Source organism: Rhagoletis zephyria, unplaced genomic scaffold, assembly GCF_001687245.7.
Source record: "Rhagoletis zephyria isolate East Lansing unplaced genomic scaffold, Rhagoletis_zephyria_1.1 Rzeph_scaffold_01504, whole genome shotgun sequence".
Taxonomy (NCBI): domain Eukaryota; kingdom Metazoa; phylum Arthropoda; class Insecta; order Diptera; family Tephritidae; genus Rhagoletis; species Rhagoletis zephyria.
In genome coordinates, this window is record NW_016158588.1 from 56,740 (window position 1) to 79,856 (window position 23,117).

The window sequence follows — 23,117 nt, forward strand, 5'->3', positions numbered from 1 at the left end:
TTTCCCCCGATACAGGGCAACCGTAAACTAGTGTTCCTAGATACACCGAATAAACTGAATGAATTCATCGACACCGAACAACAAAAACTGCCAGGTGCCACACTATCACTGGATGAAGATCTGAAGGTCTTCAGCAATGCACTCAAACTGAGTCACAAAGATACCAAAGTGGCCATTAAAGTTGGTCCCACTGCATTACAAATCACATCAGCTGAGAAAACCAAAGTATTGGCACACTCAGTGCTGCTCAACGATGTTTATTATGCCTCGGAAATTGAGGAAGTTTGTCTGGTGGATGATAACCAATTTACGCTTTCTATTACCAATGAAAGCGGCCAGCTAAGTTTCATACACAACGATTGTGACAACATTGTACAAGCAATTATACATATACGCAATCGATGGGAGTTGAGTCAACCTGACTCGGTGACGGTGCATCAGAAAATACGTCCCAAAGATGTGCCGGGCACGCTGCTCAATATGGCATTACTTAATCTTGGCTCTTCTGATCCGAATCTGCGCACTGCCGCATACAATTTGCTTTGTGCGCTCACCGCTTCCTTTGATCTGAAAATCGAGGGGCAGCTGCTAGAGACATCTGGCCTATGCATACCATCGAACAACACTATTTTCATTAAATCTGTCAGTGAGAAACTGGCCACTAATGAGCCACATTTGACGCTGGAGTTTCTGGAGGAGTGCATACAAGGTTTCCAGCGCAGCACAATTGAGTTGAAGCATTTGTGTTTGGAATATATGACGCCGTGGTTGAAGAATTTAGTGAAATTCTGCAAATCCAACGATGATGCCAAAAAATTGAAGGTGTCACAAATTCTAGATAAGCTGATATTGGTCACCATTGAGCAGAAGGAAATGTATCCATCAGTGCAAGCGAAGATTTGGGGTTCGATTGGCCAAATACCCGAGCTAATCGATATGGTGCTCGATAATTTCCTACACAAATCCATTACATATGGCTTGGGTTCCCCACATGTGGAGATTATGGCTGACACAGCTGTGGCGCTAGCTTCTGCCAATGTGTTACTCGTTTCGAAGAAGATTATAACGCGCATGTGTCGCGTTATGGACAAGACCTGTACAAATCCAACACAGTTCCTGGAACAGCATATGATGTGGGATGACATTGCCATACTGGCGCGTTACCTGCTCATGTTGTCGTTCAACAATTGTCTCGATGTGGCCACGCATTTGCCCTATCTTTTTCATATTATCACGTTTTTGGTGAGCATACTCAAGTGTTATAATTGCGAATTGTTTAAGCACATTTCAACTTTCACCCACCGCTACTTAGGTCTGTTCCGGCTCAGTGTCTATGCGTGCTTCCACACACGGACTGGTCATCAACATCATTCACTCGCTATGTACCTGCACTAAACCGACTTTCTCCGAGGAGGCGCAACGTGTACTGCGTCTATCGCTTGATGAATTCTCTCTATCAAAGTTCTATTTACTCTTCGGCATAAGCAAGGTAAAGTCGGCTGCTGTGACCGCCTTCCGTTCCAGTTGCCGCCATCCATCCGACAAGTGGCTGGGCAATGAGCGTGTTTCGCAACCATTGCCAGCTGATCGCGAACGTCTCTCTTTACCCTCACTGGAAGTAATTGCCGATGCATTGCTCGAAATAATGGAGGCTTGCATGCGCGACGTGCCCGATTGCCAGTGGCTGCAGACGTGGACGTCGTTAGCGCGTTGTTTCGCTTTCTGCTACAATCCAGCGCTTCAACCGCGTGCGCTCATAGTTTATGGTTGTATTAGCAAGAGTGTTACCGATCAGGAAGTGAAACAATTGTTGCGCATACTAGTAAAAGCGTTGGAGTCATTCAATGACATCATACTCATAGAGGCATTGGTTATGTGCTTGACACGCATACAACCACTCCTGCGACCTGTTAGTAGTGCCATAATTCCCTAAGTGAAATTCTGTGCTCAAAATTTTAATACCTGCCTTTCATTTTGCACACTTAGGAATCACCCATACATCGCGCGCTCTTCTGGGTCGCTATATCTGTGTTGCAATTGGACGAGGTCACACTGTATGGCGCCGGTCTTGCGTTGCTCGAACAAAATCTGCATACACTAAAGTCGCAAGGCTGCTTCGAGCATGAGAGCATTGCTGATGTTATGATGAATACGCGCGAGAAACTCGAGTGGCATTTCAAGCAGTTGGATCATGCGGTGGGCCTATCGTTCCGCAGCAATTTTCATTTCGCGCTTGTTGGCCATTTGCTAAAAGTATTTCAAATGTGTTTTTGATTTTTTGCAACCTTCCTTAACACTAGTTTTTGCACAGGGTTTTCGTCATCCCACACCCACAACTGTCTCACGTACATCGCGCGTGCTCACCATGTTGCTGGGCATTGTCGCCAAACCGTTGCGTCGTGACAAGTTCGAAGTCACACCGGATAGCGTTGCCTATTTGACGGCGTTGGTCGCCGTTTCGGAAGAGGTGCGCTCGCGCTGTCACGTTAAGCATGCCATACCGCGTTGGCCCGCCGATTTGAGCATAATGGAAAATGGCGAAACGGCTTTGAATGGCAACCAGAATGTAAATTACTTGTGCTGGCCTTCTTTTTTTATAAATTCTTATTGAATATTATTATTTTTTAAATATAATTCATATAGACTCTCGGCATGCCGCTTTCGCGTCGCCAAAAGTCGTGGGACATTCTTGATCAGTCTGCTTTGCAATTTGCTCGTCATCACAAAGGCCCTACACATCAGGTGAGTTTCTTCGGTGCATGCGCATGTTGTATGAAAATCAGCTATCAGTATAATATTGATTTAATATGTACCCGAAGTACTGTTATTAACATCCTAATTTATTACCAGCATTTATTTGGATACTGTACTCGCATATTTCAGTAATTTACCATTTCATATGCAGGATGAAGGCCATTAAAAGAAACGATTATGCCTTATTTTGTTTTTTGATTTTACTTAAAATATTTAGATTTTGAGAATAATTTTTGTGTGAGGTCACACTGGCTTTCTGCAAGTTGCGTAAGTGTGACATCATACAAACAGCGATTCTATCAAATTCACTGAGGGCGGAATAGCGGTAAGAAATGAGCGTCAACTTTGTTATCTACTTCATGGGCAGCACAATAGAATAATGCATCAATACATTAAAGAAGATAGAGAGGGCGGAGGGAGATGGGGGAGATATAGTGCAGAAATGGCGAATAGGGAGAGATATTTTGGATGGAGGAGAGAGGGGAACTAAAGAGAGGAGAGAGTGGAAGAAAAGAGAACAGAGAGTGGATGATAGAGAGAAGAAAGTGGAGGATAGAGAGGGGAGGAGAGAGAAGAGAGATAAATTAAAATAAAGCTGAACGAAATGAGATAAGCGTGTGGAGAAGTAAGCATTGAGGGAGGAGAAGGAGGGAGAGGATAAGAGATAAAATAAAGAAGTGAGAAAGAAGAAGAACGAGGAGGAGAGAATAAATGAAATAGGCTTAGTAAGAAAAAGATAACTAAAGGAACAAAGCAGGAGAGCAAAGACAATAGAGGAGATGAGAGAAGAATAGTAGAAAATCGAAGAGGAGAGAGGAGAAAGTTCGAGTAGGATATTTGGAAAGGTAGAGTAGTAGTGAAGAAGAACCCAAATAGGAGAGAGTCTAGGAGGAGGAAGAGGATTATGGAAAATAGATCAGGAGAAATATGCAATAAATGGGACTACAGTGCTTAAAACTGAAGTATTCTAATGCAAACGGGGAAGAATTCAAGCATCCGTGATATTAAGCATCCATTTTAAAGTTACATTTAGAGTAAAACTCTAGGTTAGGTTAGGTGAGCTTGATCGATTGAAAAGTTCTCACATATACCAAATACTGGTCCTTAGTGTTGCTAAGAGGTGTAATCTTACAGACAGATCTTATTCATAATCCAAATTTTGGCGAGCTCTACAAAATTGCTAGTCCTTTGGTCCACAATATACTTTAGTGAGGAGTAAAATGCATGTATAAGTGTTAGTGTTGAGCAGATAAAGCCAAAAGTATATAAACTTTGCACTTTCGTTGTGAAACAATAAATTTGAAAGCCCGAAAAAGCCCTTAGTAGGGAGGATAAATTTGACCGTCAAGGTTCTATACCAGAGTCCAGCAATTGAGAGAGAAAGCATGCGCAGAGCTTTCATAAAGTGTTTTTGTTTTCTATTTTATAGAGGAGACCAGAATTAAAACACTTCCTGACCTACGGTCCCGTGGGAAAAGCTTTTTTTGTACGAACGCTCAGAGAGTCCAAGCTCTGTTCATCATTTCTTTATGCTACCGACGACCAAAGAGAACTTTTATTCCCTTCATACCTGAATAAAATCTATAGAGAGCTTTAAAAAGTATCTTCCGCTTATTATGTTTTGTCCGTTACTGCTCTATACCAGTGTTGGCCAGAATTAGTTTTTTTTTTCTGCATATCAGTGGCGGTCAGAGAGAGCTTTTACTCCATGCACGCTCATATAAAATCTACGGAAAGCTTTTCGCGGGGGTTAAGTTTTGTTCATTACTGGTGTATATAAAGCGGTGATGGGCATCGCTCTGCCCGCAGGCAAAGCTCTTTTAAGCTTTCCATAAATTTAGTAAAGGTACGTGTATAGTAAAAGCTCTCTATTCCCATCGCTGATATAAGTTAAAAACCGATCCCGCGGGAAAACATTTTTATAGCTTTCTATATATTTAGTATGAACGCGCATAGAGTAAAAGCTCTATCTGATCGTTGTTGATATAAATTGTACAAAGGCTTGAAAAAGCTTGCCTCGAGGGAATATGTAAATATGTAGTGGCCGATTAGGCTATACACCTTTTTGTAATGATATTTTTGAAAACATAATGCTGGATTTCCACTAGGCATTACTTAAATGGCAAAAAAGACAAATGACAAAGTTGGGCATTAAAAAATAGTGTTGTCATTACGTTAAAAAAATAGTCATTAAGTTCATTTCTACATGACATATTATAGATGCCTCCAATTTTTTGTCATTTCAAGAAGCTCGGCATAACTTTGCGCTCAGGGGGAATTAAAAATTAATTATATATATATATGTATGTACAGCGACTCAAATAAGTGTTCACATACTGTTTGTTTTTTAATATTCTAAATGTTTTTCAAGCTAAAATTGTTTTGTTCTTTTTTTAATATCGTTCAAGCTCTAACCAAAATTATATACATAAATCAATGTGGCTGTTTCAAACTTTATATAAAATTTAGAAAAAACCAAAAAAATGTTGAACTTTTTTGTCTGAATTTTTGGCTATTTTTGGGTCCCATAAAGTTGGGTTTTAATTTTTTTTTGCTGGCGGCTTTTGTGTTTTTTATATAAAGAGTGAAGTTAAAAAAAAACTGCCATTATTAACCGCCTTCACAAAAAGGAGAAAGGTTATCAATTCGGCGGAATTTTTTTTTTATGTATCTTACCGCATAACTTTAGACCACGTCAACCGATTTCTAAAATTCTTTTTTGAAGGAAAGGTGTTACCTCACAGGTATAAATTTGGTTTAAATCCGATCATCGGGCCATGAAGAAATTAACGATAGTCTTAAATTTTTATATGAGAATTGAAGTTGGTTTTGTTTTTTGTTTAAAAATTACTTTTTTTTTTAATTTTTCTGCGAACGGGTTTACGCAAATTATATCAAAGGAAATTTAGTTTTGTATAAAAAAGTGGAAACAAGTTATTAAAAATCGTTGCGATTTTTTAGCCGCTTAACGCTTGCATTTTATTCTACGAAAACTTTATGTGCTATAAAACTACATACCCAAAAAGGCTCTTAAGGAAGACTCAGATTAAAAAGCTCGAAATTTAGATGCATTTTTTTAGTTTTTCAAGGTTTTGTTAAAGTTTGAAACTTTGATTTATTTTTAAAAGAAAAAAAAGTTCTCTTGCGAAATATTGTGAATATTTAAAAAAGATCTGAACACTAATTTGAGCCACTGTATGTATGTATGGAGCGATTTTTTCATATAGAAACGAAAATTTAGTTTGGGTTTTGAATTAGGAGCTTGCATTTTTCGAAAATTTATTTAATCGTATATTTAAAATAAATTTTAAAAAAAGATTTGTTAAAAATTATCGTTTTTTTTTCACAAAAAAACTCAGTTTTATGTATTTTTCGAGAGTATATTTTCGAATACAAGCGCGTTCATCCTGCACTACTATTTATTATGCGTAGTGTTATTATAATATGAATTTTTGATAAAAAAAATTTATTCAAAGTATTTTTTAAAATCGTTAAAAAAATCAGTTATATTTTTTATTATAATTTCGTTCATCCTGCAGACCACTTTTATTCATTATGCGTAGTGTTATTGTAATTTGAATTCTTGATTGAATACAATCATATATCTATAACGTTAAGTAATTGATTTAAATCTCTATTTTCTCTATTTTTATGTTCATTATTTGAAATTAACATATTAAAATAAAAAATTAATTGATATCATTGCCTGCCTGCTGGTTGATTGGTGCTTGCATTTCATAAACGTAATAATACTCGTGTACTGAAAACAACAACTCGTATATCGTATATACATATATGTTCTACGTGCTGCTACTCGTTATTTAAATACATAAACGTATATTATATTATTATCTAATTTAAACTAATTGACAACAACAACAACCCATACCCAATAAAATACGCTAAAATTAATGGTCCTACAATCCTACTTGGAATACCAAATAATTATATTAAATATTTAAATTTTTGTTTTTATTTTCGTTCAACCATCACCAACAACAACAATCACAATCAACCTGTATCACCGTTAATTAAATCAACATTAAATTTATTATAATAAAAACAAAAAAAAAACATACCTACCACAAACTGCATGCGACTGTCCCTCTGACTCCCAAACCCACGAATATTTGCGCTCGCGTTTCGCCTCTCATCTTGCTCATAAATTGATATACAAAATTGGAATTTGTTGCTATGATTTGAAATGCTTATGATTTTTACCTAAATGGCTGCCTATATTTGGATTTTAATTGTTATTTGATTTTGGAAAACTATCATATGTATGGATAAATACTTCGATATTGCAATATTTAATGCATAAAAAAAACACAAAAACAAAAATAAAACAAAAATCGAATTCAAATTGAAGGGCGCGAAGGTTTTATTTAAAACACAACGCTCATTTTCGGTGCCGACCACCAAAGAACCGAATAATTCGAGCGCTATCGAAGAACGTCAGGTATTGTCTATTGACTTTTCTTCTTCTTTTTTTCTACTGCTTATTCTTACTACTAGTTCTAATGCTACTATTTTACATAGCGTTTTCGAAGACCTGCTCTTCTAGCTTTATTTTTAGTTTAATATAACTTTTTTTTTATTTTCTTATCTGTTTGTATGTTTTAGAAATGTTGGTGTATGTTTGTGTGAAGGCTAATTAAAAGTAAGCACACTGCACTTTCTGCACAGCACTTGACACTTTTAAAGATGTTTTACACCAAAGCACACAAGCGATTGATACAAATTTCTAAAAAGATGTTAGATTTTTTCCAACAACATAAGCACTCATGTCGAATTTTCGCTAGGCATTGCAATGACACAAAATGTATCTTAAGTGGACACCCCAGGTTCGATTCCTGGTCGGCCTCCATAGAAAAAGTTTTTTCTCAACTTTGTCATTCAACTTTGTGTCATTTCAATTCTGAGTGGAAATTCGGTATTAAAAATATATTTTGCACCCACAATAATTGTATTTAAATGTTTGAGAAATTTTATTGAAATCAGTTTGACTTTTAACAAATACACATTTAATTTATAATTAGAAAGGTTTTTAAAAATTTAAATTTATTTGATTGAAGAGTTACTTAGTCAATGAATTTTTTAACGCTTAACTAACTGCGCACGCCAGCGCCGGCTCCAACCGAACTTCATTTCAGTTAGGTGTAACTCTTGCAAAGGATGGAGCCACCTAGGTACCTGTTCTGACCTTAAAGCACATAGGAAGTGGCCCACGTTTCTCCAGCCATACAGCACCACCTGTTCCCACCGCCTACAGCTCTCACTACCGACGATACAAGCATGCATCCAAGAAGCTCCTTCTAGGCTCCATAGAACTCACCCCGATCTTGGTTTCTCGCACTGTCAGCTTCGTGTGCCAGAACAGAATATATCAGAATGTAAAATTATTCAAATGCAATTTCTGCCTTAGTTGTTTTCCACTTTCGTTTTCACACTAGAATGTCAAGCTAAGGTGGGCATCGGTAAGGCAAAAGCTTCCAAATCTATTGGTCCCAACAGAATATGCAAGCTGATGCTGAAAAAATTTCGTCCAACGAGTATAAATTACCTCAATAAGGTCTTTAATCGGAATATAGCCATCCTCGTCATTCCTGACTTATGGAGATTTGGTCTCAGATAACTCGTGGTTTTAACCGAAACTGCGAGGAAACTACCCGAGTATCATTCGATTTTTCGAAAGATTTCGACATTACCCTCTCTCTCCCAGCGAGGCTTAAACGGTGTGTGGCGAGTTATCTGAGTGATCCACAGTCGCCCGTACTATTATAAATATGAACTCGAAGCTTCTCCCCACTACTACTTAGCTTATACATCTCGAATCTTCCTCAGACCAGAGAGAGAGAGAATTACACTGATCTTATGCACTGCCGACTGCTCAGCATTGGCGTCCAGCAAAGGCATTGATGACCTGTGCCTAAAAGTAAACCGTTATCTCTCTGCTCATCTCCGCTTCTTCACTACATGAAACCGTACGCTTTTGCCTATGAAATCAACTGCGGACTTTTCACCACCTGGGCGAATAAGATCAAGATGAAATTAGGCGTCCATATCAACGGCATACCCACCGCCGCAGCAAGGTCCCTAAATCGCTCACCGGCAGGAAAAGCAAGGAAACGTTGTTGGAAACATATAAGGCACTTGGCCGGCTGGTTCGAAATTATGCTTCGAGAGTTTGGCAAGTTTATAAGCTAGGAATACGGCAGTGTACTGAGCTATGTAGCATCCAAAAAGACACTTGCTGGAAGTAAAGCAGCCTCCTAGGCACGTCACAAGGCTTCTTTACGAACTTACGGTCGATATGCAGATCTAAAGAACTCAACCACTGGATTCGTTCGTCCGTTGTGGTACCGTTTTGTCATGTAGTTGATTCCAATGGCATATAAAGTATTCGGCGTTCTTGAGTCCCTCTCGTTTTCCCTACAGTTGCCTACAGTTGCCTACAGTAGTCGTTCAATAGAAATCCCACTCTTTCCTCATTGAGAAATAGTCACCGAGATTACCTAAGACAGAGGCATGCCAAGCGAGGAAGGAAAGAACCGCTACTACTGGATGCTAGCGGTAATCCCGCATTGTAGGAGGTATTTAGGACTGAAAGCGATCCACCTCCTTATGTAAATTCGTCTACTGCGCAGATCAGGATTTTTATCAATCGACCATAGCTCAGCTTCCTTCTTGGATGTAAGCTCCACTTGAAGCACGCTACAATGATCAAGCATACGAAGCTTAATTTTTGTGAGTGTTTCCGCAAATAGACCCCGCTTATGGCTATTTGATTTACCCTGAAGCAAAGGGCTATAAAGAAAAAATATACAAAACATCGAAAATTAAAAATAATTTACAGAACTTTGAAATTAAAAAAACCTAAAAGCAAAAAGTTATAAAAAATTTGGCTAATTTTTTTTTACAAAATGGAGGTATATTATACTGATCTTAAAAAAATCCTGAAATTTTCGAGAAGGTGGTTTTTAAAGATATAAATTTCGAAACAAAAAATTGTTTAATGTAAATTTATTTTTAATCTAGAGTTGAAAATAAATTTGTTTTCATAAAAGTTCAACAAATCGAATCTTTAAAGATCAGTTAGAGGTATTGTATAAAAAAAGAATTTGCAAAAAGTTTATATATGTAAGTTTCTTTTACAATTTTTTTAAATTTAGAATTCTGTAATTTTTTTTATTAACGTTTTTTATAAATATATATTTTTTCTATAGCCCCAAATATATATATATTATATAGTTTTTGAGATGTACAAAAATTAAATTTGCAAAATCCGGGGGTTTTTGAAATTTTGCGCTTTGGAAAAAATTTGTATCTCTTTTTTTCTTTTGTAGAACTGTTTTATATAATTAAAAGAAAACTTCTGACCAAAAATTCATCCAAATCGATAGTTGTCGATTCTCGCCATTGGTCAATTTGACATGGATTGATCCATATATATTTTTTACTTTTAGTTTATTTTATGTTTTTAATAAAAAATAAAGCAAACAAAGTAGATTAATTTTGAAGTAACTGTGTAATGTTGTGGTATGTCTTTTGTTTAGTTCTTTCCGTATCACTTTTATTTTATTTTTTTATTTGCTCGACTAGCGCGTTTGCACCACTGCTTTCCTCTAATGCTTAAGTGTTTCTAACCTCAACAATTTTTTAAACAATTTTTAGCTTTTATCCACTCATGTAAATACAATATATCCAATACTTAACAATATCAACAACAAATTTTTTTCTACTCCACAGGAGCGCGGCTCGCGTTCATCTGTCTCAAATGAGTCGAATGTGCTGCTAGATCCTGAAGTGCTCTCCGATTTGTCCACCCAGGCATTGGTGTTGACCGTTTTGGCCACATTGGTGAAATATTCAACGGATGAGAACGAGACGCGCGTGCTCTATCAGTACCTAGCCGAGGGTTCGGTGGTTTTCCCCAAGGTTTTTCCAGTTATGTAAGTTGCATACCACTTACAAAATAAAATAAAATATTTTATGTAATTTATTTTTTTCTGATAATATTTGCATTCGAACAGTCATTCTCTGCTGGATCAGAAGATCAATAATATACTCTCTGTCTCACATGATCAAGTCGTTTTGAATTCAGTACAAAGTATCATACAAAATATGCTGGCCAGCGAGGACCCCTCACAGCAGCAGTTACATTTTCTGCAAAGTTGCGGTTTTGGTGGACTCTGGCGTTTCGCCGGACCCTTTACAAAGGTAGGTGTGCTTATTTGTTTTTTTTTTTTTTTATAATTAACATAACTTGTTGTGCTATTCTTCAGTACAACATGATGGGCGAATCATCTGAGTTATTCGTTAACTGCTTGGAGGCTATGGTAGAGACATGTCTGCCGGGTGATGATGCAGTACCGGTGCCACCATCTCCACGTCCATACAATTTAAGTTCGAGCCTGAGCAGTCTGACTTTGGGCTCACCAACAGATAAAGGTAAGCTATGCGGCTTCATTGTTTGAGTTGAAATTTTGGAAATAGCCAGTAACATGACACACATTTACTATCTTATGTCATTTTGCTATTTACTTCGTTGCATTTCTTAGTTGAGTTCTGTTGGAAATTAACGCCGTAGATATTTCGTATCCAGTCTGTGCGTGCGAACTCGTAATTTTAAAGCTTTTATCTAGCCAAATTTGTATTTGTTTTCTAATCATCATGTATTGAGTGGCATCTAGTTAAGAGTTATGGCACTTTTGAAGCGCCCAAAAAGGAGGCTCACATACATACAGCACCAACATAGAATACTTATAGGAGTACATACCAACAAAATTAAACATCAACACGCAAATCGGCTAAAAGCTATGAGAACATACAAATGAGGCAATCAACTTAACAAAATCAAACACGCAATTTACACAGCTTCCGCTTCTAATACACACCACAGTGCCGCTGTTGTTCGCTCGTTTAGTAATGTACATTTACTATACACATTCTCATATACATACATATATATAAAATACACACCCTTGTAAAATTTTCCGTAAAGCACCTAATAATTCACTTCTCCAAAACCTGCTTTATATTGCCCTGCAAACCATTTTTTCAGAGTATTCTGCATTGTAAAGAAATTTTAAAGAATTCGTTAAGATTTAATTCGATTTTTTGCCGAATTTTTTAAAATGAAATAAATTACCCACACTTCCATTCTTTTACGAAATTTCGGAAGAAAATCTGTGAAGCAACGAAAATAATGGTGCTATGTGAAGAATATCTTTCAGAATTTTTCCAGAATTTTCTTTATTTTTCATACAGAAATTTCTTTACGAGTTCGTGTCAACCACTTCATATAATTTTCTTTGAAAATTCGGAAAAATATCGTTAGAGAAATGAGATACTCTTAACGATTTCCTTAAGATTTCGGGAACTTTGGTTTGCAGGGTTGTTTACTTATAATTTTCAAATACATATACTACTTTTCCTGCATCGCACGTGTATTCCAAGTGCCACTAATATCTCAGCTTGTTGAACCAAAAATAAAACTACTGAAACTTCTCAAGCAGTTTTCGTCGTCATTAGAACTATTCGAAAATAAAATAAACATTCCACATGTTGTACATGGAATCACACAGATTAATATGTGTCAATTCATGTCAAATCGAGCAATGGTTGAAATCGACAAATTTTTGATTTCTATGAATTTCGGTCACAACTCTTCTTTTATCATATAAAAAAAATTCTGCCATTGAAAAAAACTAAACTTCTTTTCGAAGGTGATGCAAAATTTTAAATTTCACAATTTTCTTAATTTTGCCAGCTTATTTTTTGAATATCTCAGAACTATTATAGTCAAATAGTTCTGGCCGCATAAACAAAATCAAAAAAATTTTACCACATTTTTAAATTGAAAAATTGTAAAAGCAAAACTTGTAAACATTCGACCACAATTTTTTTTCATACAATATCTACCTCCAATAGATCTTCAAAGATGCGAAAATTTTAAACGTGTTTTTTTTTTAGATTATATTATTTATTTATTTTTTTTGAGCTCAAGGCTGGATTGAAATAATGTTTTTGTTGCTTTTAATTCGTCTACATTTCGATTCCAGTCTGAAGTTATGGTGTTTTTTTAAGTCTAAGTCTAAGTAAATTTATGTTAAACCATTTTATAAAATTTATTTTTAATTTGTACCAAATTTCCACAAGGCATTGATAAAAAAATGTGTACTATTTACAAAATGCCACGTGGAAATGAATTTAATGTCCAACTTTGTCATTAAAATTAGTGTCATTGAATGCTCAGTGGAAATCCGGCATTAGAGTTTGCAAAAATTTTTTTTTCAAAGTTAAAAATTCATATCTTTAAAAAAACAGCTTCTTGAATATTTCGTAATCATTTCAGATCAGTTAGAGGTATTATATAAAAAAAAATCAACCAATATTTCATATAAATTTTTGCTTTACAATTATTTCAATTTCAAAATTCGGTAATTTTTTATTTAATTATGTTTTTTATTTAGCCGCAAATGTCATATTTAACACGAGACCAAAACCATTCAGAAAATAAACTTGCAAATTACGGAGTTTTGTAAAATTTTGCACTTTTGAATCTTTTTTTTTCCTTTTGCAAAACTTTTTTATGTGATAAAAGGTAAGTGCTGGCCGAAATTCATCCAAAACAAAAATTTTCGATTCTTGGGCGGTTTGCACAATGTGCCACTTTTTCTAAAGACGAAATATTACTCTCTCCTTAAACGCGGTCTATCTTGTTCTAACTCCAAAGTAGGTTTGATTGCTACAGACCAAGGGCTGAAAAAACCCCAAGTCGCAAGCAATAGCTGCTGTTGGATAATCCTTTTCCTCAAAAAGTTGATGATCGACAATAAACCACCTTAAAACCAATCCTTCATTCCAACACTTTTCCTATATCGTTTCATCTTGCATGCTTTGCGCATTTTAATTTTCGCAAAATTATCCTTTCCTGACATAATAATTTGGATAAATTTTAAACAAAACGTTTTAAATTGCATACCCTTAATTGTACATACTTACATATGTATCTATTCATAAAATTTCATATTTAGAAAATGAAAAAAAAAATAAAATTAGTTGCAAATTCTTATGAAACTTTTCCCTTTTCCCGTTTTGTATATTTTCTTCCAAAAAAAAAAAAACAACGTACGTAGCTTTCTCATCGGAATCATTAGATCATGATAATTTCGGCGGCAGTGTTAGCTCCCTGCGCCGCGCCTCATGCAGCAAAGCACGCGCCAAACATCGAATTACCGATAGCCCATCACATTAGTTATTGTTATTGTAGCAGCACCATTTAAATGCAGAAAAGCAGAAAACAAAAAACAAAAAAAATTTACTAAAAGCAACAACATAAATATATAAACAATATATCCACTTAAATGCCATGCACTTAAAAGTATTTACATAACTAAATTAATTGAACAATTTTATTAAATAGCGCTTAGATACAAAAAAAAAAATTAAAACAATTTACAATTTAATAACATTAAGAAATTTGGTAGTAAATAATGGTAGCACTTAATTTGCTTTAAAATTATGGAAAGCTTGCTTAATTTAATTTTTTTTTTATGCGTATTATGTATGTAAAATGTAGTGGTTTTATCAGTTGTATAGCTACTAACAAACACACAAAAATAGAAATTTTCACTCCCAAATACACACAAACATGGCTTGCATTCATTTTGCAATTGAAAAGTTCAAATTATTGGTGTAAATGTAATTACATACATATATATATTTGTGGCATAAATTATTCACATACAGCTAAATAATTTTAAGTAAACACATACATATATATGTATAAACCAGAATCTTGGCTGTTATTTGTAAACACGAAGCGGGATATATATGTATGTATTTATAAATGAGTAATTTTTCCAAAACGCGAAAAATATCCACAAAGTAAAATATGACTTCTGCAGTTTAAAAGCTTTTTTCATCATTAACTTCAATACCAATGTGTGTATGTATACTAGAGTGCATCACTCCACATACAAAAAAATGGTACTGTTTCTCCAGCGGAATAAAGTTATTATATTCTGAGACTTTAACCAAAATGTTTCATTAAAATATTAAGATTTACGCTAGCTGAACCCTTTAAAAATAACTCCAAAAACCGAGCTTTTTTTTATAAAAAAATAAGTATATATTTAGATTTTTTTCTAAATAATCACGTCAGATGATAGTGGAGTCTAGACTTAAAAGATCTGCAAACAAATTTGAAAAATTTGAGAAATTTTATCGACCGAATCAAAATATTTTTCTAATCGGTCTAGTTCAGGTAAATCTTACTATTTTTCCAAAATATTTTTGCCACAAGTCTTAAAATATAATAAATTTTATAAATCCGGCGAAAGCCCGGAATTTTTTTGTTTGTTGGTGATGCACTCTAATGCACATATGTACATATGTTGGTTGATTGGTTGTAGCGCCTCCGAAGTTGCCACTCAGAATTCAATTAGCGTTCAATAGCGCCATTTTGCTGCACTTCTCATGGACTTTTTTTATTCTAATACCGTAGCCTTCCTGTCAAACACTTTTGCAGTTTACGCGGACCACTTTGAAACGCTTATGAATGTGTGCATAAATACGCTAACTGCTTCATTATGTATCTCTCGAAAGCGCTGCGGCATATTTCGTTGTATGAAAGTCCTATTTTCTGAGCACAGAGAAAAACTAAAAACTCAGTTTTCAGAATTCAAAGTGACTTTGATTGATGTTCATTCGCAAGTGGATTACAAAACCTGCTTGACAACGAGGCGTTTAACCAACCCCTTCAATTTCGTTATATCGAGGCTTCACTTTATAACAGAAGAATTTCCCTGCAATTTGCAGAGATTTCTAAGCTTGGGACTTCCATGATTTTCTGAGTGTTTAGGGTTTTTGGGTAGGATTTGGTAAACAAATTGAACTCTTAAGCTTGTATATATACATAAAATAGAGAGAGAAAAAAATAAACATTATTTTAAAAATTATGTATTATAAATGTGCCAAATTGTGACAAAATGTTTACTTCGAAAGAAAATTAATTTGAAAACCCAAAACAAAAAATATGTATTATAAATTTGTAAAAAAAAAACAAGAAATTTAAAACAAAACCAGTAACAGAAATATGTATAAATGTATCTAGGTACGAAATAAGTACAGACCCACTAAAATATTTAACTCCTTACAAGCCGAAATGTTCCTAATTAATCTAAAAGTTTTCACAAAAATAATGCAATACTTTAAAAAAAAAACTTTAAAAGCACTGAACACTATGAAATAGTTTTGTTTGCTGGTGATGCGTGCACATATGTATATTCAACAGAGAGCAAGGAAGAAAAAGCAACTTTTTGCGCAGGAGCGCCTTCCATTTTCGAAACAATAGCAAGTTTGGTAAGCGGCAGCCACAAAAAAAAAAACGAGACCAAAGTTATTTAATTGCTAAATGTTGTTTCAGTACCTCTTTGTACTAATTAAAAAACTTACAAGGTGTTTATACATAAGTCTCTGCGCCTAAATATATACCTCCTTTTTTAATGTTAGACTGCTAAACATACACTTATTCCTAGTATATACACAGAAACTCCTTCTGGCCTTCATACCAACATATAACACCGTCATGAAAATTTTAATTTTTTTTTAAATTCTTTCGCCATTTTGAATTTGTTAAACCGATTTCAGTAAATTTCATAAAAATCTTAGAATATTTAAACAATCCATCCGCCATATTGGTTTCGCGATTTTGAAATTTTGAAAACTGATTTCAGTTTTGTAATCAGCGACTCAAAGAACTTTTGGATATCAAATTTCACAAAATTCTATTAGAAATCCATCCGCCATATTGGTTTTTGAAAATCGATTTTAAAGAACTTTTCTATATCAAATTTCATAAAATTTTAAAGATTAAAGAAAAACCATCTGCCACGGCAAAATACCGGTACTTTTAATTTGTCTCTAATTCCTGAAATTTTTTTCATTGCTGCAAAAAAGTTGAATTTTTTTGGACGGTGTTATGACGTTCTTCTCTGTTTGAAAATTTTCAAAACCAAAAACTTTCTACTTTACATAAGATTCTTTATGATTAAAACACTCATTTTCTTTGTACTTAGTGTTGCATGCTGTGTGTTTTTTTTTTTAAATAAAAGCATGTATGATATTTTAGATAATTCCTAACTGTCTCTCGTTGTCGTGATGGATTATAATTCCGTTTCTGGATGATCGACTCGTTCACTCGAAGGATATTTTTAACGGGACGTTGTTATGGGGCTGGCATGTATGACTATTACATTCAGTGGTTTATGCCACAAGAAGTGTCCAGTCAACTGTCCCACAAGTTGTCTGCAGTTCCATCTGCCCAATGAAAGCCAACATCTAGCAATAGCCTCTGAGGTGGAGGGCAACATGAGTTTTGCCCACCTGCAGACCCTCGAAGCCTCCCAGTCATTAATAATAATAATAGATTGGCGCTTACACATACATATGTAAGTGTTTGGGCCGAGCTTCTCCTCCGATTTGTAGCGTGCGCCTTGATGTTATCACACAGAGAGGAGGGACCTACAGTTTTACGCCGACTCCGAACGGCGACTGTATTTTTATGAGAAGCTGTCATTGCTGAGCGAAATTATTCACCCAGTCTCTGACAGTGACTTCAATGGGCGGAGGTTTAAGTTCTATAACTGGCTGCGGACCGAGGGGTACTTGGCTCGATCCCTCTCTGACCAACATATTTTAGTCATGACTTGCTTTACCAAACTAGTTTGGCAGTAGTTAGAGGATTGGCTTGAGTTCAGATTGGCACTGACTGCAGGCACGTAAACTCTTACCTATCCAAATATTTCCATAACGTAGTCCATGGCCTTGACGATTGCAAATACCGAGATATGTTCCTCAAGAGAGAAGTGAAGATTGTCGCCGTTACTTTCAATATAGACTCCAGGTCTTGACCCTGTGCCTTACTCTACACTGTATCATACTAGCACCCATATATTTAAAGTTTGCAGATGGACTTATGGGCAGATTTTTCCCGCCTGATAGGCAATTTTAAGCTGTCAAAACATGCAATAGCATATTTTAAGCAATCTTCACTACCAACAGTTTTGGCAACAAACCATTTTTATCTTGAGACTGTGGTGCTCACATTCTCTCCCTTTTCTGCCGAGGTGGTGGAAATTACTATCTAAAAGACTGAACGAGCCTGACCCCTTGTCAACGTGAAGGAACCATCAGGCCTCTTGAGTGAACCCAGCTTAGCGGTTTGGTCTTTTTTAAGGAATTTTAACAGCCTAGCTGTTTGACTCAAGTCCACCACTCAATACTCTTACAAAGCCCTTTTCGAAGAACGAATAAGCTTCTTGTACTCCATCTAAGTTCATCGGTAGGACATCTCAGCATTTGTTTTGAGGGTCCGGTTTAAAATTTTCCTTGAATAACTCCTCAACTTTTAAACCTCTTATTACATCAAGGGACAAAAGTGCGGCTAAGAAGTGGACGAGGCGGACAAGACTTATGCAAGGTGACACGAAGAGCAGCCGTTACATTAACCACCGCCGCGTGGATCGAACTCTAGCGTAGGTGGCACAGTAAGCGGCTTCTTCAGCTGCTTCCTAAAACACTGCCAATCTGTTTTTAACATGTTTTTGCATAATATTTGAATATTTTTATTATTACATGTATTAGGGTGTCTCACAAAAAAAAAAGAGTTGCAGATTTTCCAACGGAATTTTTAAATTTATTTTGTTTTAAAAGTTTCGCCAAAATATTTCGAAAAAATATATAGATTTACGTGCGCTAGACCGATATGAAAATACTTCCAAATTAGAGATGGGCACGGGACTAAATATTCAATCCCGATCCCGACCATCCCGAAACACAATTTTTAAGTCCCGACGTTTTTCAGGATTGTACGCAGGTCAGGTGGGTCACGAAATCTATCACTAATAAAATTCACGCCTTTCAAATTAATTTAAAATAATGAAAACAAATTATGAAAGATCTGTCATCTTCCGAGTATTTTGTTTTGCTTTTCTGTTCGCTTTTATCTCAATAAAACATAAAAAGTGAATATTTCATACAACATTTTTAAAGAAGATTTTCTGTGATTGCGGAGGTTGCGATTTTATCGGGGGTGGCGGGAAAGCAGTTGGTCCCGTCCTGCCTGCAAAATTTTTACAGACCTTCCTGATACCGCCCACCTCTACTTCAAATATCTCATTATTTTGATTCCGTTAATAAAAGTCTTTAACAAGTTTGGTGCAGACCTTTTAAGCTTAAACACGTCTATCACCTGAGGTGATAAAAAAATATATATTAAAATTTATTAAAAAAAAACTAATTTTATTAAAAAAAAATCGATTTTCGGAGGAATTTTCCAATGGATCCAGCTCACGTAAATCTTAATATTTTTCCGGATTATTTTGGCGGAGGTTTTAAAATATAATAAATTTTATAATCCCGCTGGGAACACAGTCCCGCTTTTTTTTTGATGGGATAGCGGTGCACCCTAATGCGCAAACAAACCATCCCAGCAAACATTAAGGTAGGTACTTTGTGTAGCTGCCATGTTAGGGTCTCAACAAAGTAATGCCCAAGCGTTAATATCCATGCGTGGTAGTGAAAAATCAAACCATTTTACATTTTTTTACGATGGATTGAAGTTTTCAGACCACGTTTTTTCACAAATCCATCATCTTACATATAATTTTACGTATAAATCAAATTCAAACATATGTATGTTTTTGTCTTCAGAGATATGTAGTAAACTTTAGCGGGCAGTTTTTTCTAGAACACTTTAACCCCTTAGCTCCTAACTTAATTGGCTTTTGAACCTTATGTTGAAAAAGTATTTTGAAAAAGTTCCGTGTAGGTCCATTAAAAAAATCCAGTAAGAGTGTTAAATGCTCTACAAAAATATTGTATTAAGCAGGGAATTTTACTGGGGCTTAGCAAAATGTGTGAAGCGGCAACTTGCAAGACCAACGGGATCTAAAGTACTAAATGTATACACATATGCATGTAGTATATGTTGGTTTTATAAAATGCTTATATGTGTGTATTTGAGCTCCATTTCTCCAACTATATAATGTGTCATCAAACTATTTTATGTACTATCCTCTATTAAGGTTTGCGTTTTATCGAATAAGCAATTTAATCAAACTTTTTTCCACCTCGTTACAGCAGCATGAATAACAACTAGCCAACGTCAACGCGGCAGACGTACAACACTTTTTGAACGGGTATTTCGTTTTCTAAATTTTTTCAAAAAATGTTTTTAAACCAAGAAGAGATAAATGGCGAAAAATTGGAAAATGACTTCTTAAAACTTTCGAAGCAAGCAAGGTGAAAAGAAAAGCAGTAAGTCGAACGGAAAAGGCTAAATGCTAAGTGAAATGAATGTGAAGACGAATACTGAAAGTAGAGGTATGTTATTATAAATGTAATGAGGAGCGATGTGAAGCGCTACGCAGGCGCGCCATGAATGTGCCAAGCAGTCGAAACAGACACACATGTATGTATGTATGTATGTATGTACATATGTAGTTGTACACAAATGTGTGCATGATTGATAACAAATTAAATGTAAGTGCGAAGGATATGCCTGTATATGAGTATGTATCTATGTATGTAGTAGGCGTAAGGATAAAAGGACACCAGCAAACAAAGAAACTGAACAACCAACCACCAGCATCGAATTTAGCTGTAATATCACAACAAAAGTAAAAGTAAAAGTAAAAGTAAAAACAAAATAAAAGTAAAACAAAGCAAGTTAAAAAATAAAAACAAATACGAAGCCACAACTAAATTAATTTTGAAACCAAGTATGTATTATTTTTACTTGTATCTATGTACGTGTTGGGTAAACACAAAAAAAAAAAACAAGCAAAAGTAACAAAAATATGTGTATATTAGCGCAAGTTGTGCGTTCGTATATTGCGTGTATGTTTGTAAAATTGTTATGTGTGTATGTTTGTGCGTTTTTTTTTGCTTAGTATGCGTTTAATTTTTGCATTATTGTTCATGCATTTTTTTTTAAATCTTTTCTTTTTGTTATTTAACACTTAAGCTTGCAAAGTTACTATCAAATGTGAAAAAAGTTACAAATGTAAGTTACTAACACACACTAACGAAATCTTAAGCACCTTTAGTTATTTAAAAAAAAAAAATCAAGCGAATACAATTTTCCAATTGGAAGTCGGTTTTGTGAGTTGTGGGATTCTGAGATTTTTTTTCAAATTCAAAAGTTTAAGTTTGTCTTTATAACCAAGATCAGTTACATATATCTAGGGATGCAATATCGGTCATAAAATCATCGATAATGGAGATATAAGCAACAAAAAAATATCAGCTGATCGAAATATCGATACCTTATGAGTTTAAAATCAATGTTGGAGAATTTTATTTTAGTTATGTCTAGGGGTGCAATATCGGTCATAAAATTATCGATAACGGTCATATCGATTTTACCAACAAAAAATATCGGCTGATCGATATATACATATATAAAGCATGAATATCGGTTCAAAATCAATGTTGAGAAAATTTATTTAAATGCAATTTGCTATATGTATGCTATGTATGTACGTATGTATATACATATGCATTAAGATAGTCCGGATTTTTTAATTGATTTAACATTTAAATGTGCCGCCTGAGCATTTTAGTTAGTTTCCCATGTATTTTATATGAAGGAAATGCATTTTTCCGTAGAATTCCCATACAATTATCGTTGAAATTATATATTTTTTTATCAAATATAATATTTTTCTTCGAAAGTTTTCTAAAATAAAATTATGACGCTTATTGAAAAACAAAAAAAAAAAATACAAATCTGTCGAGCCGTTCGTGTGTGTTGCGATTACGAACACATAAAATCACTTATTTTTATCTTATCGATCATAAAAAAAGTTCTTAGTAAAATTTTAGAGTTAAATGTTCATCATAATTTTATTTTTTGAAAACCTCTGAAGGGAAATTTCCTCATTTGATAAACAAATACGTATTTTTAACGATTTTATAGCAGTTCCATTTAAAATACTCGCAAATGAAAACTTCAAAGCCCCGCCAGCAAAATTGAATATAAGCTGATTTTAAAGTAAAATGGATTTCTTGTGTATTTTTCGACCACCTTAATGGTACATGGATCGTCGAAATTGTGCGTGAATTCATAAGTTTCTGCAAATGCTCGTGAAGATGCATACTTATTTCGCACTTACATATGTACATACACTGGCGATCAAAAGTGAGTGCATGATAATTTTTGTTAAATATTTGCAATGTTTTTCAAGTTCAATTTTTATTTATTTTTTTCTTCAAAAATATGGTTGTTCAAGCTTTATAGTCCAATTACTCTTGACGTAACTTGACTTACGTAAGAAATCGTCAATGATTACTCAACATGTCCACTTAGCCAGAAGTGAAAATATTTAGTTTTTGTATTTTCCTTCTCAGCTAATGGTCACTGTGCCGCCTATAAGCCACATCAAAATATTTCTGTACGCATATAGTTTATTGACCAAAATCACACAAGTCAAACTTTCAAACTTTATGCTACAGAATTTGAAAATATTCAACAAAATACATTAAAATTGTGAACTTTTTAATCTGAATTTTTAGAAAAATTTTGAGTATGCAGTAACGTGGCTAAAGACATTCAAGTGCAAGTTTTAAGCGGTTAAAAATGTCGCGTTGATTTTTAAAGTTTTGTTTTTTTTTTCCTAGTTATGTATATCTAGAGAGACATTGAGAAATTTCTAAATCCCTAAATTTGCATTTGCTAAACCCTAAAAATCTTGTTTTTTCCGAAGTATTGTATAAGCGCTCCTGGGTTTTAGAAATCGAAAAAAGTCACTTACAGTTACACAAAAATTAACTCGTCCATGATCTGTGAAATGGCATCTCATTGGACTGTTCTACACTGATGCCATGGGAAATAGGAAACCCATAATAAGTGAACCCACGGACGTAAGCCAGTATATAAGTTTAACGTGCTTTGTTTGAAGATTTCTTTAAATAACAAATCTATCGAAATCTAGAAGTGAATCAGTCGTATGAAGCGCATCCCACTATGCTTACAAATGTCTCGAATCCGACGAAGTAGTTCTGTAAACACTTACCCCGCACTTTAATTTTATATATACATACCTATAACATTTGGCTATTTCTGGTATTTTTTTTTGTTAAAATACAGAAAAAAGTTTATTTATTTCAATAATGTTCAGTTTTACATGGAATAATAAGTGTTGAAGTGAAGAAATAAATTGTTCTTTTACTTAATATTGCCTCACTGGATTTTGTTACGCGGTTTTTTTAGAATTTTTAACGTGAAGTATCTTAATATACTTTTGTATGAAAGTAAAGAACTTTTTTATGTGGATTTTTTTTTATGCGGCTTT

General features: G+C 34.6%; 1 protein-coding gene across 7 annotated transcripts in view; it reads left to right on the forward strand.

Annotated features, from left to right (window-relative positions):
• Positions 1-21,274, forward strand: part of Nf1 (neurofibromin 1) — a 30,374-nt gene extending 9,100 nt beyond the window's left edge. For 2 of the 7 annotated variants that reach the window (XM_017617835.1, XM_017617837.1), the window contains exons 19-28: positions 16-1,242; positions 1,313-1,909; positions 1,987-2,253; positions 2,312-2,566; positions 2,644-2,742; positions 7,124-7,213; positions 10,504-10,706; positions 10,788-10,974; positions 11,040-11,205; positions 13,896-14,609. In XM_017617835.1, coding sequence (XP_017473324.1) covers positions 16-1,242; positions 1,313-1,909; positions 1,987-2,253; positions 2,312-2,566; positions 2,644-2,742; positions 7,124-7,213; positions 10,504-10,706; positions 10,788-10,974; positions 11,040-11,205; positions 13,896-14,014 — 3,210 coding nt within the window. In that variant the 3' untranslated portion in view covers positions 14,015-14,609. Of the gene's footprint in view, positions 1-15; positions 1,243-1,312; positions 1,910-1,986; positions 2,254-2,311; positions 2,567-2,643; positions 2,743-7,123; positions 7,214-10,503; positions 10,707-10,787; positions 10,975-11,039; positions 11,206-11,315; positions 11,685-13,895; positions 14,610-19,902 lie in introns of those variants that run through there. The other 5 variants (XR_001847738.1, XM_017617839.1, XM_017617840.1 and 2 more) reach the window with 5 other exon arrangements.
• The last annotated feature ends 1,843 nt before the right edge of the window (positions 21,275-23,117 follow it).